At 43.6% G+C, this 19,027-nt stretch overlaps 1 protein-coding gene across 4 annotated transcripts; it reads left to right on the plus strand.

The window, feature by feature from the left end:
* Positions 1–5,910: 5,910 nt before the first annotated feature.
* On the plus strand, positions 5,911–17,943 carry MFAP5 (microfibril associated protein 5). Of its 4 annotated transcripts, XM_007196117.3 has the most exons (10): positions 5,913–6,152; positions 6,658–6,717; positions 7,691–7,726; positions 10,857–10,901; positions 11,668–11,700; positions 12,131–12,166; positions 13,734–13,760; positions 14,497–14,584; positions 15,209–15,282; positions 16,575–17,943. In XM_007196117.3, exons 2-10 carry the CDS (start codon positions 6,660–6,662, stop codon positions 16,685–16,687), a joined length of 510 nt encoding a protein of 169 aa, XP_007196179.1. In that variant the 5' UTR covers positions 5,913–6,152; positions 6,658–6,659; the 3' UTR covers positions 16,688–17,943. The 4 variants fall into 4 exon arrangements, with proteins under 4 accessions (XP_007196181.1, XP_007196180.1, XP_007196182.1 ...); XM_007196119.2 differs by lacking the exon at positions 10,857–10,901 and having other exon boundaries at positions 5,911–6,152; XM_007196118.2 differs by lacking the exon at positions 7,691–7,726 and having other exon boundaries at positions 5,911–6,152.
* The last annotated feature ends 1,084 nt before the right edge of the window (positions 17,944–19,027 follow it).

Here is a 19,027-nt window from a genome sequence, read left to right on the forward strand (position 1 = left end):
ATGGTGGCACCATAGTCCTAGTATGGGGAGGGACTATGCAGGGAGCAGGACTCAGTTTTACATATGCAGAAATAAGGCTTCGGGCTTCCCTGGTGGCGCAGTGGTTGAGAATCCGCCTGCCAATGCAGGGGACACGGGTTTGAGCCCTGGTCTGGGAAGATCCCACATGCCGCAGAGCAACTAGGCCCGTGAGCCACAACTACTGAGCCTGCGCTCTAGAGCCCACGAGCCACAACTACTGAGCCCACGTGCCACAACTACTGAGCCTGTGCGTCTGGAGCCTGTGCTCCGCAACAAGAGAGGCCACGATAGTGAGAGGCCCGCGCACCGCGATGAAGAGTGGCCCCCGCTTGCTGCAACTAGAGAAAGCCCTCGCACAGAAACAAAGACCCAACACGGCCAAATATAAATATAAAAATAAATAAAAAAAAAAAAATAAGGCTTACTCAACATTTATTGAAGCTTCTTTCTTGGGCACCTTCCTGGATTACAGAGGGTGGGAAACTAAAAACGACATACCCTAGACTCTCCTATAGCTAGAGTTTGAATCCTATAGCTAGGTTTCAGCAACCGTATGCACTAAGCTAAGTCTTGAATTCAAAACCAAGGTTAAGTGAAGAGAGAGGCAGGGAGTGAGGATCCGTTCTGCTGGTGTGGATTCTAGCAGAGCCAGCGTGGTTCCCGAGCTAGAGTGATGACGTCTCAGCATGGAAGGTGGCCTCCAGAAGGTGGGCGGGGCACTAGGATCTTGGTAGTTATTCCTGGGCATCTGTTCTTTAGCTTCTCCCCTTTCTGCTTAAATGATCCTGCTCTAATATGAAGCCTGACGGACTCAAGGTGCTAATGGGACATCCAACTGGAGATGTACTATTGCACCTTCAGATGTAGAAGAGACTGAAGTATAGATCTAGAAGCAGAAGCCAGTAGATGGTAAATAGAGACACAGGAGTGGGGTGTAGTAAACAGACATGGCTGGGGTAAGAACCTTGAAAACTACCAGCATTTAAGGGTAAACACAGAAGAAAAAGAAATTAAAAAAAAAATGCTGAGCCAAGCTAAAGAGGAAAACAAAGGAAGTGATGTCATAGATGCCAAGAGAAAGACACATTTCAAAAAGGAGGGACAGGCCAACAGTGCCTGATGCTGCAGAAAACAAGAAAACAACACTGAACTTTTTCTATCATATTGAGCATCCAAGAGGTCCTTAGAATTGTGAAGAGAGGTAAATCAGGTTTCAGGGAAACGGCAAAATACAAATGTTCTTTGTTTGGCCTTGTCTAATTTGTTAAGAAGATTCAGTTTAACTTTGTGACACATGTGGCTACACACTTTTTTGCCACTCCTCCCATCAAGAGGTGAAGTCTATTTCTCCTCCCCTTAACTTGGAACTGAGACCCTGTAGACCAACAGAACATGGGAGTGATGCTGGGAAACTGATGCTGAGCCCTGAGAGATCTGCGGCTTCTTCCTTTGCTTCTGGGAACGCTTCCTCTCTCAACCAAGACCAAGGGAGTCAAATGTAAGTGTAGATACTATATAGAGTGTGGGTATAACAGTGCAAGACCACCAGCGCCATCTGAAAATTTACACAAAGCAAAATGATGAGACAAAAGCACTCATTATTGTTGATAGAAGTCACTTATGTTTCGCATGCACTGATTTTACAGCCCTTCTGCCAAAATTCCTTTATTTCTGGAATAACTGTTGCCCAATCTCTGTGCCTGTTTCCTTTAGGTCTATTCCTCTCGTATTGGATCAAAACACTGGTTAGTTGTTCCAATGGCTGTACTCCTGTATCCTCTCAAACTACTTTCTTCTCTAGAACTTTCTCCTTTACTTTGCATTTGACTCAGTTTTTGAATGTTTCTCTCCCGAAATATTTCGAGTCTTCATCTCACCTTAATTCAAATGACCAACTTTTGAGTTGTTCTGTGCTGATCATTATGTCAGCCAGAGACGAGTAAGAACCTCTCAGTCTAATCAAGAACACAGACATGTAAAACAAAGAATATAGGGACTTCCCTCGTGGTCCAGTGGTTAAGAATCCGCCTTCCAATGCAGGGGACGCAGGTTCAATACCTGGTCGGGGAACCAAGATCCCACATGCCACGGGGCAACTAAGCCCGGGCGCCACAACTAGAGAGAAGCCCACGCACCGCAATGAAGGATTCCGTGTGCTGCAGCTAAGACCCAACGCAGCCAAAAATAAATAAATAAATTAAAAAAAAAAAAAATACAATAAAGCTGAGGGGAACTTCCCTGGCAGTCCAGTGGTTGGGACTCTGCACTTTCACTGAGGGGGGCAGGGGTTCGATTGCTGCTTGGGGAGCTGGGATCCCGCATGCTGCGTGGTGTGGCCAAAAAAATAAAATAAATTTATAAAGAATATAATAAAGCTGATGCCACAATGATTAAAAAAGAGAGGTAGCTCAATAGAGGGAATGATTAACCATTCAGAAGCAAAGGGGACCAGGAAAGTTTTCCGGGAAGAGCAGCATGGGGGCTGGGTTTTGATGTACACATCAGCATTTATTTCCTGGAGCTGGGAAGAGGATATATATTTCAGAAAGGAAGGAACAGAAAGTGGAAGGCGTGGAGGCGTGAAGAACAGAGAGGTATGGGTTACTAAGAAGCGGGAAGTTTTCCCTTGCCCAAGTTCTCTGAGGACATATGTTTGCTGGCTCTTAACTCCTCCACTGGGTCCATCTCTTAAGTTTGGCTTTTACCACTTTATTGCTTCATTCCCTCTACACACAGCACCCCCCCACCACCACCACCCACCTCGTATAACCCTCCTTCCTTCCTTCCTTTCCTTCCTTTTATGGGATTTTTGTGTGTGTTTAGGCCCTGGATTTAATTTAGTTGGATCGGACTGTAGTAATAACGTTTCTGTACGTTTGCCCAGAGGCCTTCAGCTAATGGGTGTATTCTTCACAGGCCAGTAAACAGATGAATAAACCAGCATGCTGTCTCGCATTCCTGTCTCCCTTCTCTTTCTTTGCATTCTACCCATCATCCCCTGATTGGAGACCTCTTTTGAAAACGAACATTTTCCTGGATGTCTCAGACATTAGATTGCCTACATTAAGTCGCTTCTTCACCTGCCAGTCAATTCCATGGAGGACTTTCCTGCATCCTCGACCCGCAGGAGATCCACCCTGTGTTGGATGAGCATGTGGGCTGCTGCCCAGGGAGTTTTTCCCCAGGGCCAGCGAGAACCTCGGAAGAGTCTAGGCTCACATCTCTGGATGGCAGTTGCTCATTCCTGACCATGGGTGCTGACTTTGACTTGATGTAATTAAATGATAACCACCAATGAGAAAAGTAAATCAGAAGATCTCTAAAACTGGGGGTCCAAGCGGAGACTCTGAAAACAAACAGGGACTTGTGCTAGAAGGGGCCACCAGAGCTGCCATGAACAAGAAATCAACCCAAGTACTTTCAAGTAACCGGCATTCCTGAATGACCAAGAAAGATTACATGGTGGTTTCTGCTCTTCTGCCAGCTCCTGCCGTGCTTCCTTGCTTCCTCTCCCTTCCTTCCTTCCGAGGGCCTGCTCGCTGCCTGCCTGCTCCCTCGGCCTTGCTCTGAACATTTTGTTCCTGTTTTTACTGCCCTAACTTCAGACTCCCCCTTGAGACCCTAGGAAAGCGCCCCCTCCTACTGCCTGGGGAGGCTTTCCTAAGCTACAGTCTCTGGCTGGGAGCACATTGAGGTCATTACTGTCCCTGCCAAATGACTGGCCTGAGTTCAGTTTCTCCATCTGTCTGTGCTTCACGGAAAACATGAGTGTGGCCCTAGGCTCTCTGTTGTATGCCCTGCCTTAGTTCTGCTTTGCGTCTGCTTTTGTCTCTACCCCCACCCCTGCCTCCCTGCCTTTTCTTGCCCTGGCTCTCCCCAGACATCTGTTCTGTAGCCTCTGCACTCTCATTGTGGAACAGACAGGAAAAGATCAAGTTCTGGACAGATCCGATCAGGAAGAGCTGGGTTTTGCACACAGATTTGTTCTGGGGACTGACCAGAAACCATGTATCTCAGAGATGGAGCACGTATAGCTTCCTAAGAGAAACCAGAGGTGCTATATGCTTATTTCTGACTATGTCCATAGCTCTTCCTTCCTCGTGACAGCTTCCTTCCTTCCCTCCTTCCTGCCTTCCTTCTTCCTTCCCTCCCTCCCTCTCTCTTCCTTCCTTCTTCCCTTCCATCATTTACTCTCTTCTTTCTTTTGGTCTGTAATCCATTAATACTATCTGCTCTGTCTACCTGTACACTTCTCTAATTTAGCTCATCAGGGAAATACAAAATATAGACTAAAGAAGCTAAGAGATAACTTGAAATTTACACACTGCGAGGGCACATAAGGGCAACCATTCTTCAGATTTGAAGTTTCTGTAATTCAAGTTTATTCCTCCGAAGTGGAGATGTTGTAATGGTCTAAGCACTAGAGTTTCTAGGAATAAGAGTGAAGACAAAGTTTTTATAGCTCCTGGATCAGAGAAAACATTATATACATATTACGTGACATGGAGGAAAGTACTGATGGAAAATAAGGCAAGCAGAATGAACTTGGCTCCCAATTTTCTTTGGGCTTCTCATAGCATTTTTGTCCTTAAGATTCCAGAAACCAAGATTCTTAATATAAGCTTCAACAAAGACAAAAGACAACACAAGGCTGGAATCTCCTCTCATGGAGCTCCTCCACATTTCAAAAAGATGAGGGTTCTATATTCCTTAACTTTTCCTAAGACAGCAGCCCTCCTCTTGGACAAAACTCATGTACTGTCTGTTTGCTTGGATGTAGCAATATATGAGATTCTCAAAGGCGCGTGACGGGGGCGGGGGATGGTGGGAGAGTCAAACGTGGAGGTCAAGAAAGAGGCAAAGAAAAAAGAGAAACATAAGGATACAAAGAGGGGCTTCTCTGGTGGCGCAGTGGTTAAGAATCCGCCTGCCAATGCAGGGGACATGGGTTCAAGCCCTGGTCCAGGAAGATCCCACATGCCGCAGAGCAGCTAAGCCCACGAGCCACAACTACTGAGCCCGCGAGCCACAACTACTGAGCCCGTGAGCCACAACTACTGAGCCCGTGCACCTAGAGCCTGTGCTCCGCAACAAGCAAAGCCACCACAGTGAGAAGCCCGCACACCACAATGAAGAGTAGCCCCCGCTCGCCGCAACTAGAGAAAGCCCGTGCACAACAGTTAAGACTCAATGCAGCCAAAAAAATTTAAAAATAAATTAAAAAAATAAACAAAAGGATACAAAGAAATTTTTTGGTGTGGAATTCTAAAAGGACAAAAGTGAGAGGGGCTTCCCTGCTGGCGCAGTGGTTGAGAATCTGCCTGCTAATGCAGGGGACACGGGTTCGAGCCCTGGTCTGGGACGATCCCACATGCCGCGGAGCAACTGGGCCCATGAGCCACAACTACTGAGCCTGTGCGTCTGGAGCCTGTGCTCCACAACAAGAGAGGCCGCGATAGTGAAGAGGCCCGTGCACCGCGATGAAGAGTGGCCCTCGCTTGCCGCAACTAGAGAAAGCCCTCGCACAGAAACGAAGACCCAACACAGCCATAAATAAATAAATAAATAAATAAATAAATAAATAAATAAATAAATAAAAGATTGCTATTAAAAAAAAAAAAAAAGTGAGAAAGGGGGCTAGAGGAATGATTCCAATATGGAAGATAGCCAGAAAAATAGATTCTGGGCACGTGACTGGGGAGGGGACCGGGGAGCTGGTCTTTAGGTAAGAAGGAACCCAAGGAGAAAGGGAGGCTGGGGCCAGAACGTGGCGCATGGAAGAAAGGCATATATGAGCGCCAGCCAACCCTTCAAGGGAGCAGCATCAATGTGGTCATAACCTTTGGAATGAGGGTGTGAGTGGCTGCGACGCCCCATCCCCCTTCTCCTCCCAGCCTCATATTGTAGCACAGCATCAGACTTCTCGAGCCCGGCTTTCTCCCTCCCTCCCTCTCTCTCTCTCTTCCTCGCTCTCCCTCATCTCATTGTTTCAGAGTAGGCCAAATTTGAAGTCCTTTCCAGGGAGTGGCCCTGTTCATCTTACTCTCCAGCCAAAGTGGAACAGAGTGAGAAGGAGAGAGACACATTCAACAACCAAAGGACTCGGTGGAAAGAGCAGAGAACCATAAACAGTGAGTTGTTTTGATTGTCTAAAACCCTAAATAGACAGGGGTAGGGAATGTGTGTGTGTGTGTGTGTGTGTGTGTGTGTGTGTGTGTGTGTGTGTTTTGAAGGGCTGGAAGAGGGCAATGGGGAATGTCACTGACTTAGAACTGAACAGACATCCCAATTATCCATGGAATCCCAATGAGGAGACACCAAGATGAGCAGATGATATTAAAAAGCCACAGATTTCAAAACAGAAGATTAGACACTAGGGTTGAAAGAGGCCACAGGGTGGGGGCTGTCGTGAACCATTTAGAGTATAAAATTTCCTCTGACTTGGTAGAAAAAAAGGAGAGAGAATAATGGCAGATGATCAAAGAATAGAATTTGAAGGAGAAATGTTGAGAAAAGAGAGGAAGGGTCTGAGACTTACGGGGCACTAGGAAAGTTCCTGGGAAGAGGCAGAGACAGAGATCCTACAGATATCCTTGCCTGGAACTGAAATCTCTACTCTCCCCACCCACCTGTCAGATATGCTGCTTTTGGGACCCAAAGTGGTGCTGTTTCTCATTGCACTCATCATTCCCTCTGGTGAGTCCCTACCTTTTTTTTCTCCCTAAAATGTCAGCTCCTCAGATGTGGGTGGAGGTGTATGTTAGAGGGTGGATGGAATGAGGCTGAAGGGGAGTAGGAGGAGAGATGCTTGCTATTGAGCTCTAGAATTGCCATTAAAGAGAAGAACACAGCGAGTTCCCTGGTGGTCCAGTGGTTAGGACTCGTCACTTTTCACTGCCGTGGGTTCAATCCCTGGTCGGGGGAACTAAGATCCCGCAAGCCGGGCAGTGAAGAAAAAAAAAAAAAAAACCCAAAGGATAAAGAAGCTGATATATACAAATGCATACACAAACATATAAGGACCACCTCACAAGAAACTCAAGTTTAAACCGTGAAGGAAAACAGTGGGAATATATACACCTAAGAAACACTAGTACCAGCCTACACACAAGCTGATTCACATGCACACAGAAAATATGTTGCCACCTCTATACACAAATGAAAATGATCTTCACAGATTTCAAAGAATCGAACTAGAAGATTGACCACAGAAAGTGAACCTTGGCTTTCAAAAAATCCTACTCTTTTTTTTTTTTTTTTTTCTCATTCGGCCAAATGCAGACTGTGAGATGATAATTTTTGGCCTTGTTCAGTAGTGCGGTTAAGAGGGGTTGGCTGTGGGGACAGAAGGATGGGACATCAGAAAGTCTGCTGGCCTTGTGTGTGGATCAGGGCCCTACCCCTTCTGGCTGGCCTGAGGGCAAGAGGGCCTCCTGAGTCAGGGCATAGCAGAGCTCGCCTTTGTTCTCAGGAATCTGCTCTCTTTGAGTGTTCCCATGTCTGTGTGTAGCACTAACGGTCTGAGTACTTTTATATTGAGCTATAACAGAAATAAAACACTGGAAGATAAAGTACAATTTTCCCATCATTTTCTGGTTCATCTTATACAAGCTTTACGGGGTATAGAGCTGGACTCATTCACATACATTTTCTCCTTCCTTTGATACAGACTGGACACCCCTAGGGGTCAGCAGCCAAAGAGGAGGTAGGTGAACCCTTGGAACTGGGCTCTGATGAGGTTCTTATTAGGACAATGTAGCTGAAGGGTTAGAGTTCAAGAATTTGTAATACAACACAGAGATGCATTGCCAAGGTGTGGGAAATAATAGGATCTAATTCACTAGTTCAACAATCCTATTATCCTGGTAACTGCCTGATGGTCCAGTGGTTAGGACTATAAGCTTCCACTGCAGGAGGCACGGGTTCGATCCCTCGTCGGGGAACCAAGAGCCCATTCATAAAACATTCTTGTTCTCTCTTTTTTTTTTTTAATTTTATTTATTTATTTTTGGCTGTGTTGGGTCTTCGTTTCTGTGCGAGGGCTTTCTCTAGTTGCGGCGAGTGGGGGCCACTCTTCATCGCGGTGCGCGGGCCTCTCACTATCGCGGCCTCTCTTGTTGCAGAGCACAGGCTCCAGACGCGCAGACTCAGCAACTGTGGCTCACAGGCCTAGTCGCTCCGCAGCATGTGGGATCTTCCCAGACCAGGGCTCGAACCCATGTCCCCTGCATTGGCAGGCAGATTCTCAACCACTGCGCCACCAGGGAAGCCCCTCTTGTTCTCTTTTGAACTACTGAAATAACTTTCCCCAAACCTTCTCTATGTCCATCTCATTTCCACTCCCTTGGAAAATGCCCACAGATCCTAACAGAAAACATTTTCCTAACCATGTAATAGTGGAGAAACTAAAATGCAGACATAAGAAGTCTTCCCAGCACCAGAGCAACTGTGGCACAATCAGACAGAACACAAAGGTTCTGGCTTCCAAAGGGCCACTTCCTTCAGCTTGATGAAGGATACTCTAATCAACTTTCCCAGGCTGCCTCCAGGTATCTAACATAAGTTCTCTTGCTTTTCCCAACCCCTGAGAGCACTGCAGTATGCAACCTGTTAATGCGTCAGAAACCAAATGAGTGGGTCACAACTGGGGCTTTTAATGAGTTAGGATAGACTAAAATAAAAATAGAGTACACTGCAAGTACATTACCAGAGTAAAGTATTATCTTATTAAACTTGTTTCAGTTTTCTTCGTGTATACTGAGGCACAATATCATTCCTTACTGTGCATCCTGGTAGAGAAGCTAAAATATAGAAAAGCTTTTTTTTTTTTTCTCTGTTGTGGCTATGGAGGTCTGAATCCCTACGTTTCTGAACCTAGGTCATAGTCAGCAGTAGCAAAACTAAAAATCCAAATTCCTTTCTTTGGGCTGGTTAAGGTCCAGTCCTATTTTATGATTTGTGATGCAGAGATAGTACAAGAGATGATGAAAATGTTCCTTCAGGGAACACTCACGAATCCTTAATAAAGCATTCAGATGGTGGTAGCTCATGGAAAAGGTGGGTAAACTGAGGAATATATGGAAAACTAGTACTCTGCCTGAAATTCTGAGGAGACAGCCAGGATACTCTCAAACCCTTTGCTAGTGCACTGCTCCCTCTGTTTCTGTGCGTGGTTGGACTGGAATGTAGCTGGAGAGAATGGGAAACAGGGCAGGAGAGGGCTGCACCCCGGGGAGAATCCACTCCCTTCTTACAGCCTCTGGAATGGTTCAGGTCAGTGGCTTTTCAAATATCCTGTGGGACTAGAGCAGACTTGAATTCCTTTTATCAAAATTTGTTCCGGAAGACAAAAGCTTACACTGAGTGTTAAAGATGAAGCTGTTGTCAGATCTGATGACCTTCTATCCGGAATTTTTTTTAAAAGGATGAGGTAAGGAATAAGCAGGGGAAATTCCTTCAAAATGTTTTGTGTATTGCTTCTAGCGCAAGGATCAGTAACTCTGACATGCTTTATAAAAATGCTATTCTCACCAGATTTTAAATCTGACATTTGTCAGCGGACCTCAAGGCAAACTGTGATTTTGCTGACCTCTAGTGGGTAAAACAGATTATGACTATAAGCCATTTACAATGAAGGTTAATTACAGGTGGGATGTTTAACAAACATTTAGTTCTTCACACTGCTTTGTTATGTTGCTTTTTAAAGCAGAGACTATTTGTTTCAGGAATTGCTGTTAGTTACAGTTTCAGGTACAGTTTTCTTAGTTTATCCAAATAGCTTCCACCTTAAGACCTGGACCATTTTTATTTCTTCCCCTCTGGTATTTACTTTCCAAGGACCAACAACAAGGCATTTCCTCTCCCCTCTCTTTATCTCACTTATCACTGAGCATCAGAAAACTACCAATGTTACTTTTGTGAACACTCTTTTGTGGAAAGCCTATCATCAGACTGATATTCAATTACATCCAAATTATGAATATCAAGATCACAGTCTGTTTGAAACAGATTCAGACAGAACGAACTTATGGTTACCAGGGGGGAAGGGATAGCTAGGGAGTTTGGGATTGATGTGTACACACTACTACATTTAAAATGGATAATCAACAGGAACTGTATACTGTATACAGGGAACTCTGCTCAATATTAAATAACCTAAATGGGAAAAGAGTTTGAAAAAGAATAGATACATGTATATGTATAAGTGAATAACTTTACTGTACACCTGAAACTATCACAACATTGTTAATCAACTATACTCCAATATAAAATAAAAAGTTTTTAAAAATCACCATCTGTTTGAGAGAAACAATTTTCATTTTAAATAAGTATCGCAAAGAAGTCATCAATCCATTATAATTATTAACAAGCTCTATGGCCTTGTGTGAGTTATTTATTCTCCTGGTCCTGAGTTTTACCATCTGTAAAAGCAAATACATAGTAATCCCAAATTAGCTGTATTTGTTATTATATGCTAGGATGAAGAAGTCATTCTTGCAGTCCAACGCTTAACCAAAGTCTAACCGAGAAAGGGTGTGCCTGTGGTGGACTGTCTAATGGCCATGTAGTTCATTAATTCCTCTAAATAAGGAGCACACAGGGAGAAGGACTCTCTAGGGTTAGGACTGTACAGGTATATTCATGGAAGTAGGAAAGTGTGACATTTGTTTGGGTTACAGGGGGAAAGGACTTAGGCTGGGAAGCAAAGAAAGAAAAACACTTCGGGATCTTACTATGAGTCTACTGTGCTTGTCAATTTCACTTACTGGGAGTGCAAGGGTAGGGGTGGGGGACAGAGAATGCTCAGAAAATGTTTCCCGATTGCTTTTATGCAGATGATGTGACTCCAGTGACTCCAGAGACATTCACAGAAGATCCTAGTAGGACACTCTCTTGTTTATTTCTTTGCTTTCAAACTGGGGATAGAAGGGTTGAGGTCTGTACATCCTTCCTTAAAGGAAGACTAGAACAGGACCCCTACATACAAACCTTCAAGTTGCGAACTTTCAAAGATTTGAACATTCTCATGTCCAATCACCTAAGTTAGTTCTCATGTCTGGCGTACCTTGTCACGTGTGTGCATCCTCTACAAGTGGATGTGCTTTTGTGTACTTTACTGTACGGTACTGTATAGAGTACAGTAGTACAGTATCTTTATTTCAAGCCCAGGATGGCCAGAAGCAAGCGCAAAAGCAGCAGTGATGTAGCTGGCACTACTGTACTTTTCAAGGTACTGTGCTGTAAGATTAAAAATGGTTATTTTTTGTGTTTGTTTTTTATGTATTATTCGTGTGAAAAGTATTATAAACCTATTACAGTACAGCACCACATAGCCGATTGTGTTAGTTGGGTACCTAAGCTAACTTTTTTGGACTTACAAACAAATTGGACTTACGAACGTGCTCTCGGAACGGAACTCATTTGTATGTAGGGGACTTGCTGAGGTTCAGAGCTCTGTTGTCTATCTTAGATGCCACCGAGGGCTTAAACATGCCCCATCTTTTTATCGCTCCCTTATATTTTCCCCAAGAGTCCACATTCTTTCACTTCAATCTTGCCTCCTTTTAGATCATCATCCTTTCATCCTGCTCCTCTTTGCTACTTTTCCGACTTGCATTTTTCATTCCCTATGTTGTATCTTTGCAGATCTGGTGAATGATCCTGCTACAGATGAAACAGGTAGGTTTCACTCTTACAGGTATGTTTCATCTCCTTAAAGATGGCATGATTCTTGTTAATATTCACAATTATTTATTCCAGCTCTTGAATTAATCGTGTATTTTTATCACAGGGAAAGGGATGTTGTTCAGTGACGGTGGGATAAAAGGAAAGAATCCTCCTAGACCTCTAAAAAGAGGAAGCAAAGTGGATTAATAGCTTAAAAAAGCATGAATTAAGGTCTTCCAAAAATTAGTATAATGTCAACAGGCCAAATAATATTCAAAAAATATTTAATTATTTTCAATTAACTTTATTCCCTTGGACATAATACACAAACCCAGCCATAGGCTTGACTTTGTCCTGTTATCTATATTCTTCCCTCTTGCCTTCTGCCTTCCCCTTTGCCAATTCGAAACCCTCCTCACACCGCTGTTTTGTGCCTTTTCAGTTCTGGCTGATATCAAGCCTCCCACAGATGACCTGGGTAAGTTCAGATCTGGGATCCCAGGGCCACCGGGCCTGTTCTGGTCTTTCCCTATCCCCCATGACAGAAGGCAGTATGGCTGGTGAAGGATCCTAATTAGGGCTACCATTTTATGTAGCACATTTGTCCAACAGTATAATTTAAATTAAAGACATTTTTGATCCCCTAACAAGCAAGAACTGCGCAAGGGGTTTGACACACAAAATACCAAGACTTGATTTTTCTCTCCAAGTTTCTGAGACTGGATGGGTAAAGGCAAGACAAGGGTGAACAAAACTGATTTTCTTCTAGATATCTTTTGTCTAGTAGACAAGATAGACAAAGGAATGGATAACCTTATTCAGTTTTACAAATGCTATAATCAGGATAAGCAAAAGAAGCTGTGGAAGACTCAAAGAGTCCTTGACTATACTTTGTGTTGGGAGTTAGGAAAGGCTTTTATGGAAGGCATATTGACTAGGTTGATTCTTGAAAGACAAGTGAATAGAAAGGGGAAGAGCTTTTAGGTAAAGAAAACAATATGGGCAAAGGCTTAGAATGGAAATGAAAACCAATCAGAGAATAGTGCATGCAAAGGAAGGTCCTAAGCAGATTCTTGAACTGGAAAGCCAGCGAGAATGCTTTTGCCTAGTCCCAATAAAATATGATGGCCTGAACTACATTAGAGGTAAGGGAGAGAAATGAGCTGTCAGTGAGTAGGGACTGTTGAGATGATGTCCAGTTTTCTATTAGGTAGATGGTAGCTATTGGGTGGATGGTGGCACCAACGTGAATTGGTGAAGGGGAAAGATAAGACAGTTTGAGATATGGAAGGATCTTTTTTAAAAAAAATCCATGAACTCTTCCACAAAATGGCAGTTGGATTTGTAGGTCTTGAGCTTATTAGGAGAAAGATCTGGGCTAGACATATAATTTTGAGAATTCTCAACATATAAACCTGTAATTGAAACCATGGGATAGATATAGCATTCTTCCTATGGTACCCTATAAGCAACGCTTCCAAAGACATTTTTACAGATAACTCCCGTGGTTAGTCTATTTCCTCAAGACTCATCTTACTCCTTGACTTAGTCTCCATCTTACAAACTTCGCTGGTATTTAACTTGCCCCTAGGTTAGGGCTGGATATGACTATGACCCTTGCTATTCTTTACCAAATAACTTTTATCCAAGAACCCATGATGATGTATCTAGAGCTTCCACAGCAGGATAATAATCTTTTCTCCCCTTAGCTCTCGGATGACGCTCTTCTGAGCATGGCTCGTTGCCTTGTGTTTCTACTAAATTTGCCTCTTGATAGAAACAAAGATATTCTCAATACAATGAGTTTCTCAACTCTCTAGGAGAGAAAGGAGAAAGACAAAACTCATTTAAAATCATGTTAAATCTCTTCGATTTTGTGGATCAAAACACCCCATTATGGGTTTTCTTTTAGAAGTTGTTAAAAAAGAGTTATTAATTCATCTATTTATGGGTGCCCCACGTGGGTCTCAAGTAAGGCAACATGACAGTTACAGGGCAGTGACTTCTAGAAGCAGTAATAACTGAATAAAATTTTTGCCTTCTAGCCTCGCCCGATAAAAATACCACCACAGGTATGATTGTCTTTTGCATGTCTTTTTTTAAGCTTTTTTTTCCTTCCTGAGAATTCCTTGTCCTTGTTCTTGGGAGGATACTTGATACATCTTCTAGTTTATTTCCAATTCTTTCTCAAAGCATATTTGTAGTACTCTTCATTATCCTCCCACCCCACCCCACTGTTTTACGAGCTCCTGTTCTAAAAGTCATGGGAAAAAGATGGGACCACTGTTGCATGGTCCCAGACCAGTCCTCTCCCTAAACTACCTTTGGACACTATCTGTTGGTTAGTGGGTTGGGAAGTGACTGCAAGGACTCCATATTACTGCAGATGTCATGCTTTCTCTAATGTACTGATAATTCTGATGTGCAGATAGGGTTGAAAACCACCAGAACAGAGAAATAGTGACCCACCTTAGAATTCAAATTCTTCAGAATGGGACTGCTAGCATTTGATATTTCATGTTACCACCTGTATAACCCTAGAAGGATTTTTTCCTAGAAGAGACCTCAGGGACTATTTTAACCCACTTTCCTTCCAGGTAGGGAAGCACCTAAATTTCATTTTTTAGCCAACTTCTATTATTGCTTTGTTTTGGTGACAGGAAGAACATGCCCCAATTTACAGTGATCCTCTGTAGAGATTACTTTGTAGGTTTTCCCCAACTCTATCTCCCCTCCTCCATCCCCTTAACCCTTTGTTCATGCCTATTTGTTATGCCTCCCCGTGTTTTTTATGTTGGGCCTCTTCAGAGTGCCGGGATGAGAAATTTGCCTGCACAAGACTCTACTCTGTGCATCGGCCAGTGAAGCAATGCATCCATCAATTATGCTTTACCAGGTAAAGGCCCCAGAACACCTAGAGAGCATCGTCTATGATAGTGCTTTCATGTCAGGAACTATTTAATGAGCAGCCACTGTGGAATTTCAGTCTTTGGAGGGCAGACGTTTTTTAGCATAACCCTCTTAGCTATTCCTGAAGGTGCGGATGAGAACGTGGAGTATGGATTGAGGCACACAGATAACAGTTTGACTAACAAGTGTAGACGCTAGAAGGCAAATGAGGGTGGGGGCTGGAGGTAGGATCATCATGAGGGAAACTCCAGTCTATCAAATTTACCACCTCACTGAAAAAGGCTGGAGCTAAACATCCAAGTGTGAAGGTAGAAAATAGTAGGGAATAGTGGGGAGGAGTATGACGCTTGAGTCTAGGTGGAGTGAGCAAAGTGTCACCGAGAAGAGTGATTGATCCCATTCCATCTCCTACACTACTTGGGGAGGTGGGGTGGGACGGGGAGCGGGAGGAAGAAGTCTGAAAGACTTAAGGAAATCCAGATAAGGGGAGAACAGATAGGGAAGAGTGGGAAATACAGGAGTTGAAGAGGCATCACAGGTCTAGGCTAGTTCTCCCTCTCAATGCTTTTTCTATCTCCTTCCTGCACCGTGACATTTGCACTGGTGGCAGTTTACGGCGTATGTACATCATCAACAATGAGGTCTGCTCCCGTCTTGTCTGTAAAGAGCATGAAGTCATGAAAGGTAAGACTGGCTTTTTAGTGGGGAGGGACAGTAATGAGAGTGATAATGAGGCGCAAGATGCTAACAGATCCAAGGTCTGGCTTTGCAGGAGGGCTTTAGGCTACTCCCTGACTTACAATAGCCCCTGTTCCACCAACTTACCCCAAATAAACAATCTAAGGAAAGCAGTATGCTTACTATATACATAGCCCTAAGAAAAGCACCCCTCCCCAGATCTCTTTCCAACTAGACAGTAACCCCTAACTTCTCTTATATATAGATAGAAATTTCAGATGCTCTGGTTGCTTTGAAGATCATTCACCAGAGTTCTAGATGGAAGGCCAAGTCAGCCATTAAAAATAACAGTCTCTACTAGTCTGCAGCCACGTTCATAACTCTGGGCGGTGGGGGGGGGGGCGCGCCGGGGAAAGCCACTAATTTGGAGGCAGTAGCATTTGGATATGTGAAAAATCAACTGGACTCCTAGACACCGGCTACCTTTTAAACAGCCCACCAATTCCAAGAACCATTTACCTTGCTTATTGTGAAATGTCAGAGGTAGAGGAAGGTAGAAAGATTTTACAAGGGTCCAGAGTGTGTGGTTATAGACTGTGCATGGTGGGGAAAAAGATATTTCTCACCTTGCCCCTGGCCAGCCCCAAACGATGGCTGTGGTCGGCAAAGGCACCACACACGAAAACCACTCTGACTCAGCAGCCCGCCTTGCACGGAGCCCCTGAGTAAGAGCTGTACTTAACTTCGCAGAAGGAAACTTGCTGCTTGCCCCCAATTGGCTCTATGCAAGCCACCTGCAAGGGAAGCATCTTGACATTGAGGATGAGTATTTGGGACTCTAGGCACTTTCAAGTGTCTCAGGGGACTTGCTAAAGTTAGCCATTTGCACATAGTAAACATTTAAATATATATTGAATGACTGGACCTCATATTTTTGCTGTTTAATAAGTCCACGATTAGAAGAATTGGGAGCAAGATGTATAAAGGAAACTAAAATTTACCGACCACCAGTGTGCTAGGTACCTTTGTATCCATTTTTTCATTTTCATACTGACAACTACCTTGTTGAGGTGCGTATTTTAGTGCTTGTTTTACAGAAAGGGATAGTGAGGTTCAGAAAAGTTAAACTTTCTGGTAGGGAGTAAATAACCAGTAAGTGGCAGAGCTGGGGTTCTAACCCTGATCTATTTCTCTTCAACCTTTTCACTACACCACCCTGCAGTCTTCCCTTTCCTTAAGACACGAGGCCTTGTCATCTTCCTGCATCCTCATCCCATTATGCTCTGCTTTTCTTCTAGATGAACTGTGCCGTCAGATGGCTGGTCTACCCCCAAGGCGACTCCGTCGCTCCAGCTATTTCCGCCTTCCTCCCTGTGATGATGTGAACTTGCAGAGACCCAGTGGTCTGTGATGTCAAGGAAGAGGAAAGAAAGAATGTGTGCGTGGGAGGGAGAGAATGCTCTAAGAGGGAACTTCTTGTCCAACCATTGTCAGCCAACCCATAGACATGAGTATTTCTTAAACCAATCCCATCGCAATGTCTAGCTTTTGTCCTTACTTCTTGATTTTTCATCCATTTATCTCATTTTTCAGTACTTAAAATAGTCTGTAGTATTGCATGGTTTTGCTGCTTCCCCATATCATAGACCTAGTAGATATACCATGTGGCTTAGATACAAACATTCTGCATACAATTTCAAGGGAAAATAAACTTAAATAAAATTATTAAAAATAATAATTAACTACTGAATCTGTTTGAGATAGATCTTAGGGTGGAAGACGTTATCACTGTCTACCTTAACTAACCATGGAACTTTATTTTTCATTCAAGAGTTTCCTAGATTAACCCCCATTCACCTACATAGTCCCCTTTACTTTTATTAATTATTTTGCTGGATTGTCCTAACATTTGCCTGGTAGGTCCTTTTTAGGAGAAGAATTATGGTAATTTTTGTAGTCGTAGAAAATTCTCCAGAGCCAAGAGTTATACAAGACCAAGGCTAAAGAGAGAGGAGTACACCAGGTATAAAACTATTCAATTTTTCATGCAGTTGTTCAGTCGGCAAGTAGGGCTAGCAAGTCTCATTTACTCACTCATTTATGGTAGTATGGGGGTTAGCCCACCTCCACAAGTTAATTAGACAACTTAATGTGAAACCATATCATTGCTCCCAATTTCCTTGAGTGGTTGGTACTTCTTTCATCCTCACCACTTACCAAAATCTGTAGAGATTATATTGTGCAAATGGATTCTGGAGTAGCCTGATTTGGGGCATAAGAAGGGAATTCAGACCTGAACTTTAACACACAAGTATAAAGTTTACCTGATGGTTTACAGGAAAGAGTAAAAGAAACACAACATGAAGGCAACCTGCATTCTAATCCTGGCTCTAGCAGTAACCAGGCAAAGCATGTAAGCCCTACCCCAATCTCTCAAAGCAAATGTACTCGTATATAGACAGACATAGTCAATGGACATTGTAGCCACTGTAGAGGCATCTCATAGGCACAGTTTCCAAGAATCATTTGAGTCTCTTCATGAACTTGACCCTCTGATTGCCTATTGAACGAGAGGTGGCATTCCCCCCAGAAAGCACCCCAATTCCAGTATTGGGTATATTGCAAATTAAACATTTAAAATAAATGTTCCCAATTTCCTTCTCAGAAGACAGTGGTCTTTGGTCTGGTTATTTCTTTTTCTATGTTTAGAAAGAAGGCCTGGGGCTTCCCTGGTGGTGCAGTGGTTGAGAATCTGCCTGCTAATGCAGGGGACACGGTCTCGAGCCCTGGTCTGGGAAGATCCCACATGCCGCGGAGCGACTGGGCCCGTGAGCCACAACTACTGAGCCTGCGCGTCTGGAGCCTGTGCTCCGCAACAAGAGAGGCCGCGCTAGTGAGAGGCCCGCACACCGCGATGGAGAGCGGCCCCCCGCTCGCCACAACTAGAGAAAGCCCTCGCACAGAAACAAAGACCCAACACAGTCAAAAATAAATAAGTTAATTAATTAATTGAAAAAAAAAAAAAAAGAAAGAAGGCCTGAACTTAGGCTTTTATCCCATTTTGAAGGCTGAGTAGCAGCATCGCTCACATTTCTCTGTTCTGCTCTTCTCCATTGTTTCCTCCTTCCCTCCACAACTTGACCACTGGTTCTCCAACATTACAAATTTGTTTACTCTCCCCCAGACGTGGTCCCCTCCCAGGTCCTCCAGAAAATTCCATTTCTTTTCTGCCTCCTTTAGTCTTACTGGGTGAAGTTTTGCGCTTCACCCTCGCTTTTCTTTTGCATCATCAAATTCCTGTGCTTTGCCGTTTCTCACTGTTCTGATATCCTCTGCCTTTTGTACTCTTCTCTATATGTAAACCAGCACTTCTAACTCACTTTCCGTCCTTTCTTTCCTTATCCTTACAAAGGCTTATTTTCCCTCATAACTTTCCTCTAAGAACAGTCCCAGGGCAGTTTTGGGGGGTTGGTTTTGATCCTAGTTCTTTCCCTCTGTCCTTTCTTCCCCGTTTGCAGAATTCCATTCACCTCCTTCTTGCTGCATTTTACTCTCGACCCATTTCAGTTCCCGATGTTCTAGTTTTCTCTCCTTGATCCTCCCCAAAAAGGATGTGAAAACATTTCACTCTTTATGGTAATAATATTTTTTTTTTCCTGGTGAACACAAATGACAACCTTCTTAAACAAGGAACTTGATGAAAAAGAGTTATTTGAACTAAAATATGGATCTTTAATGTTGCAATTAACAG

The sequence above is a fragment of the Balaenoptera acutorostrata genome, chromosome 11, assembly GCF_949987535.1.
Source record: "Balaenoptera acutorostrata chromosome 11, mBalAcu1.1, whole genome shotgun sequence".
NCBI lineage: Eukaryota > Metazoa > Chordata > Mammalia > Artiodactyla > Balaenopteridae > Balaenoptera > Balaenoptera acutorostrata.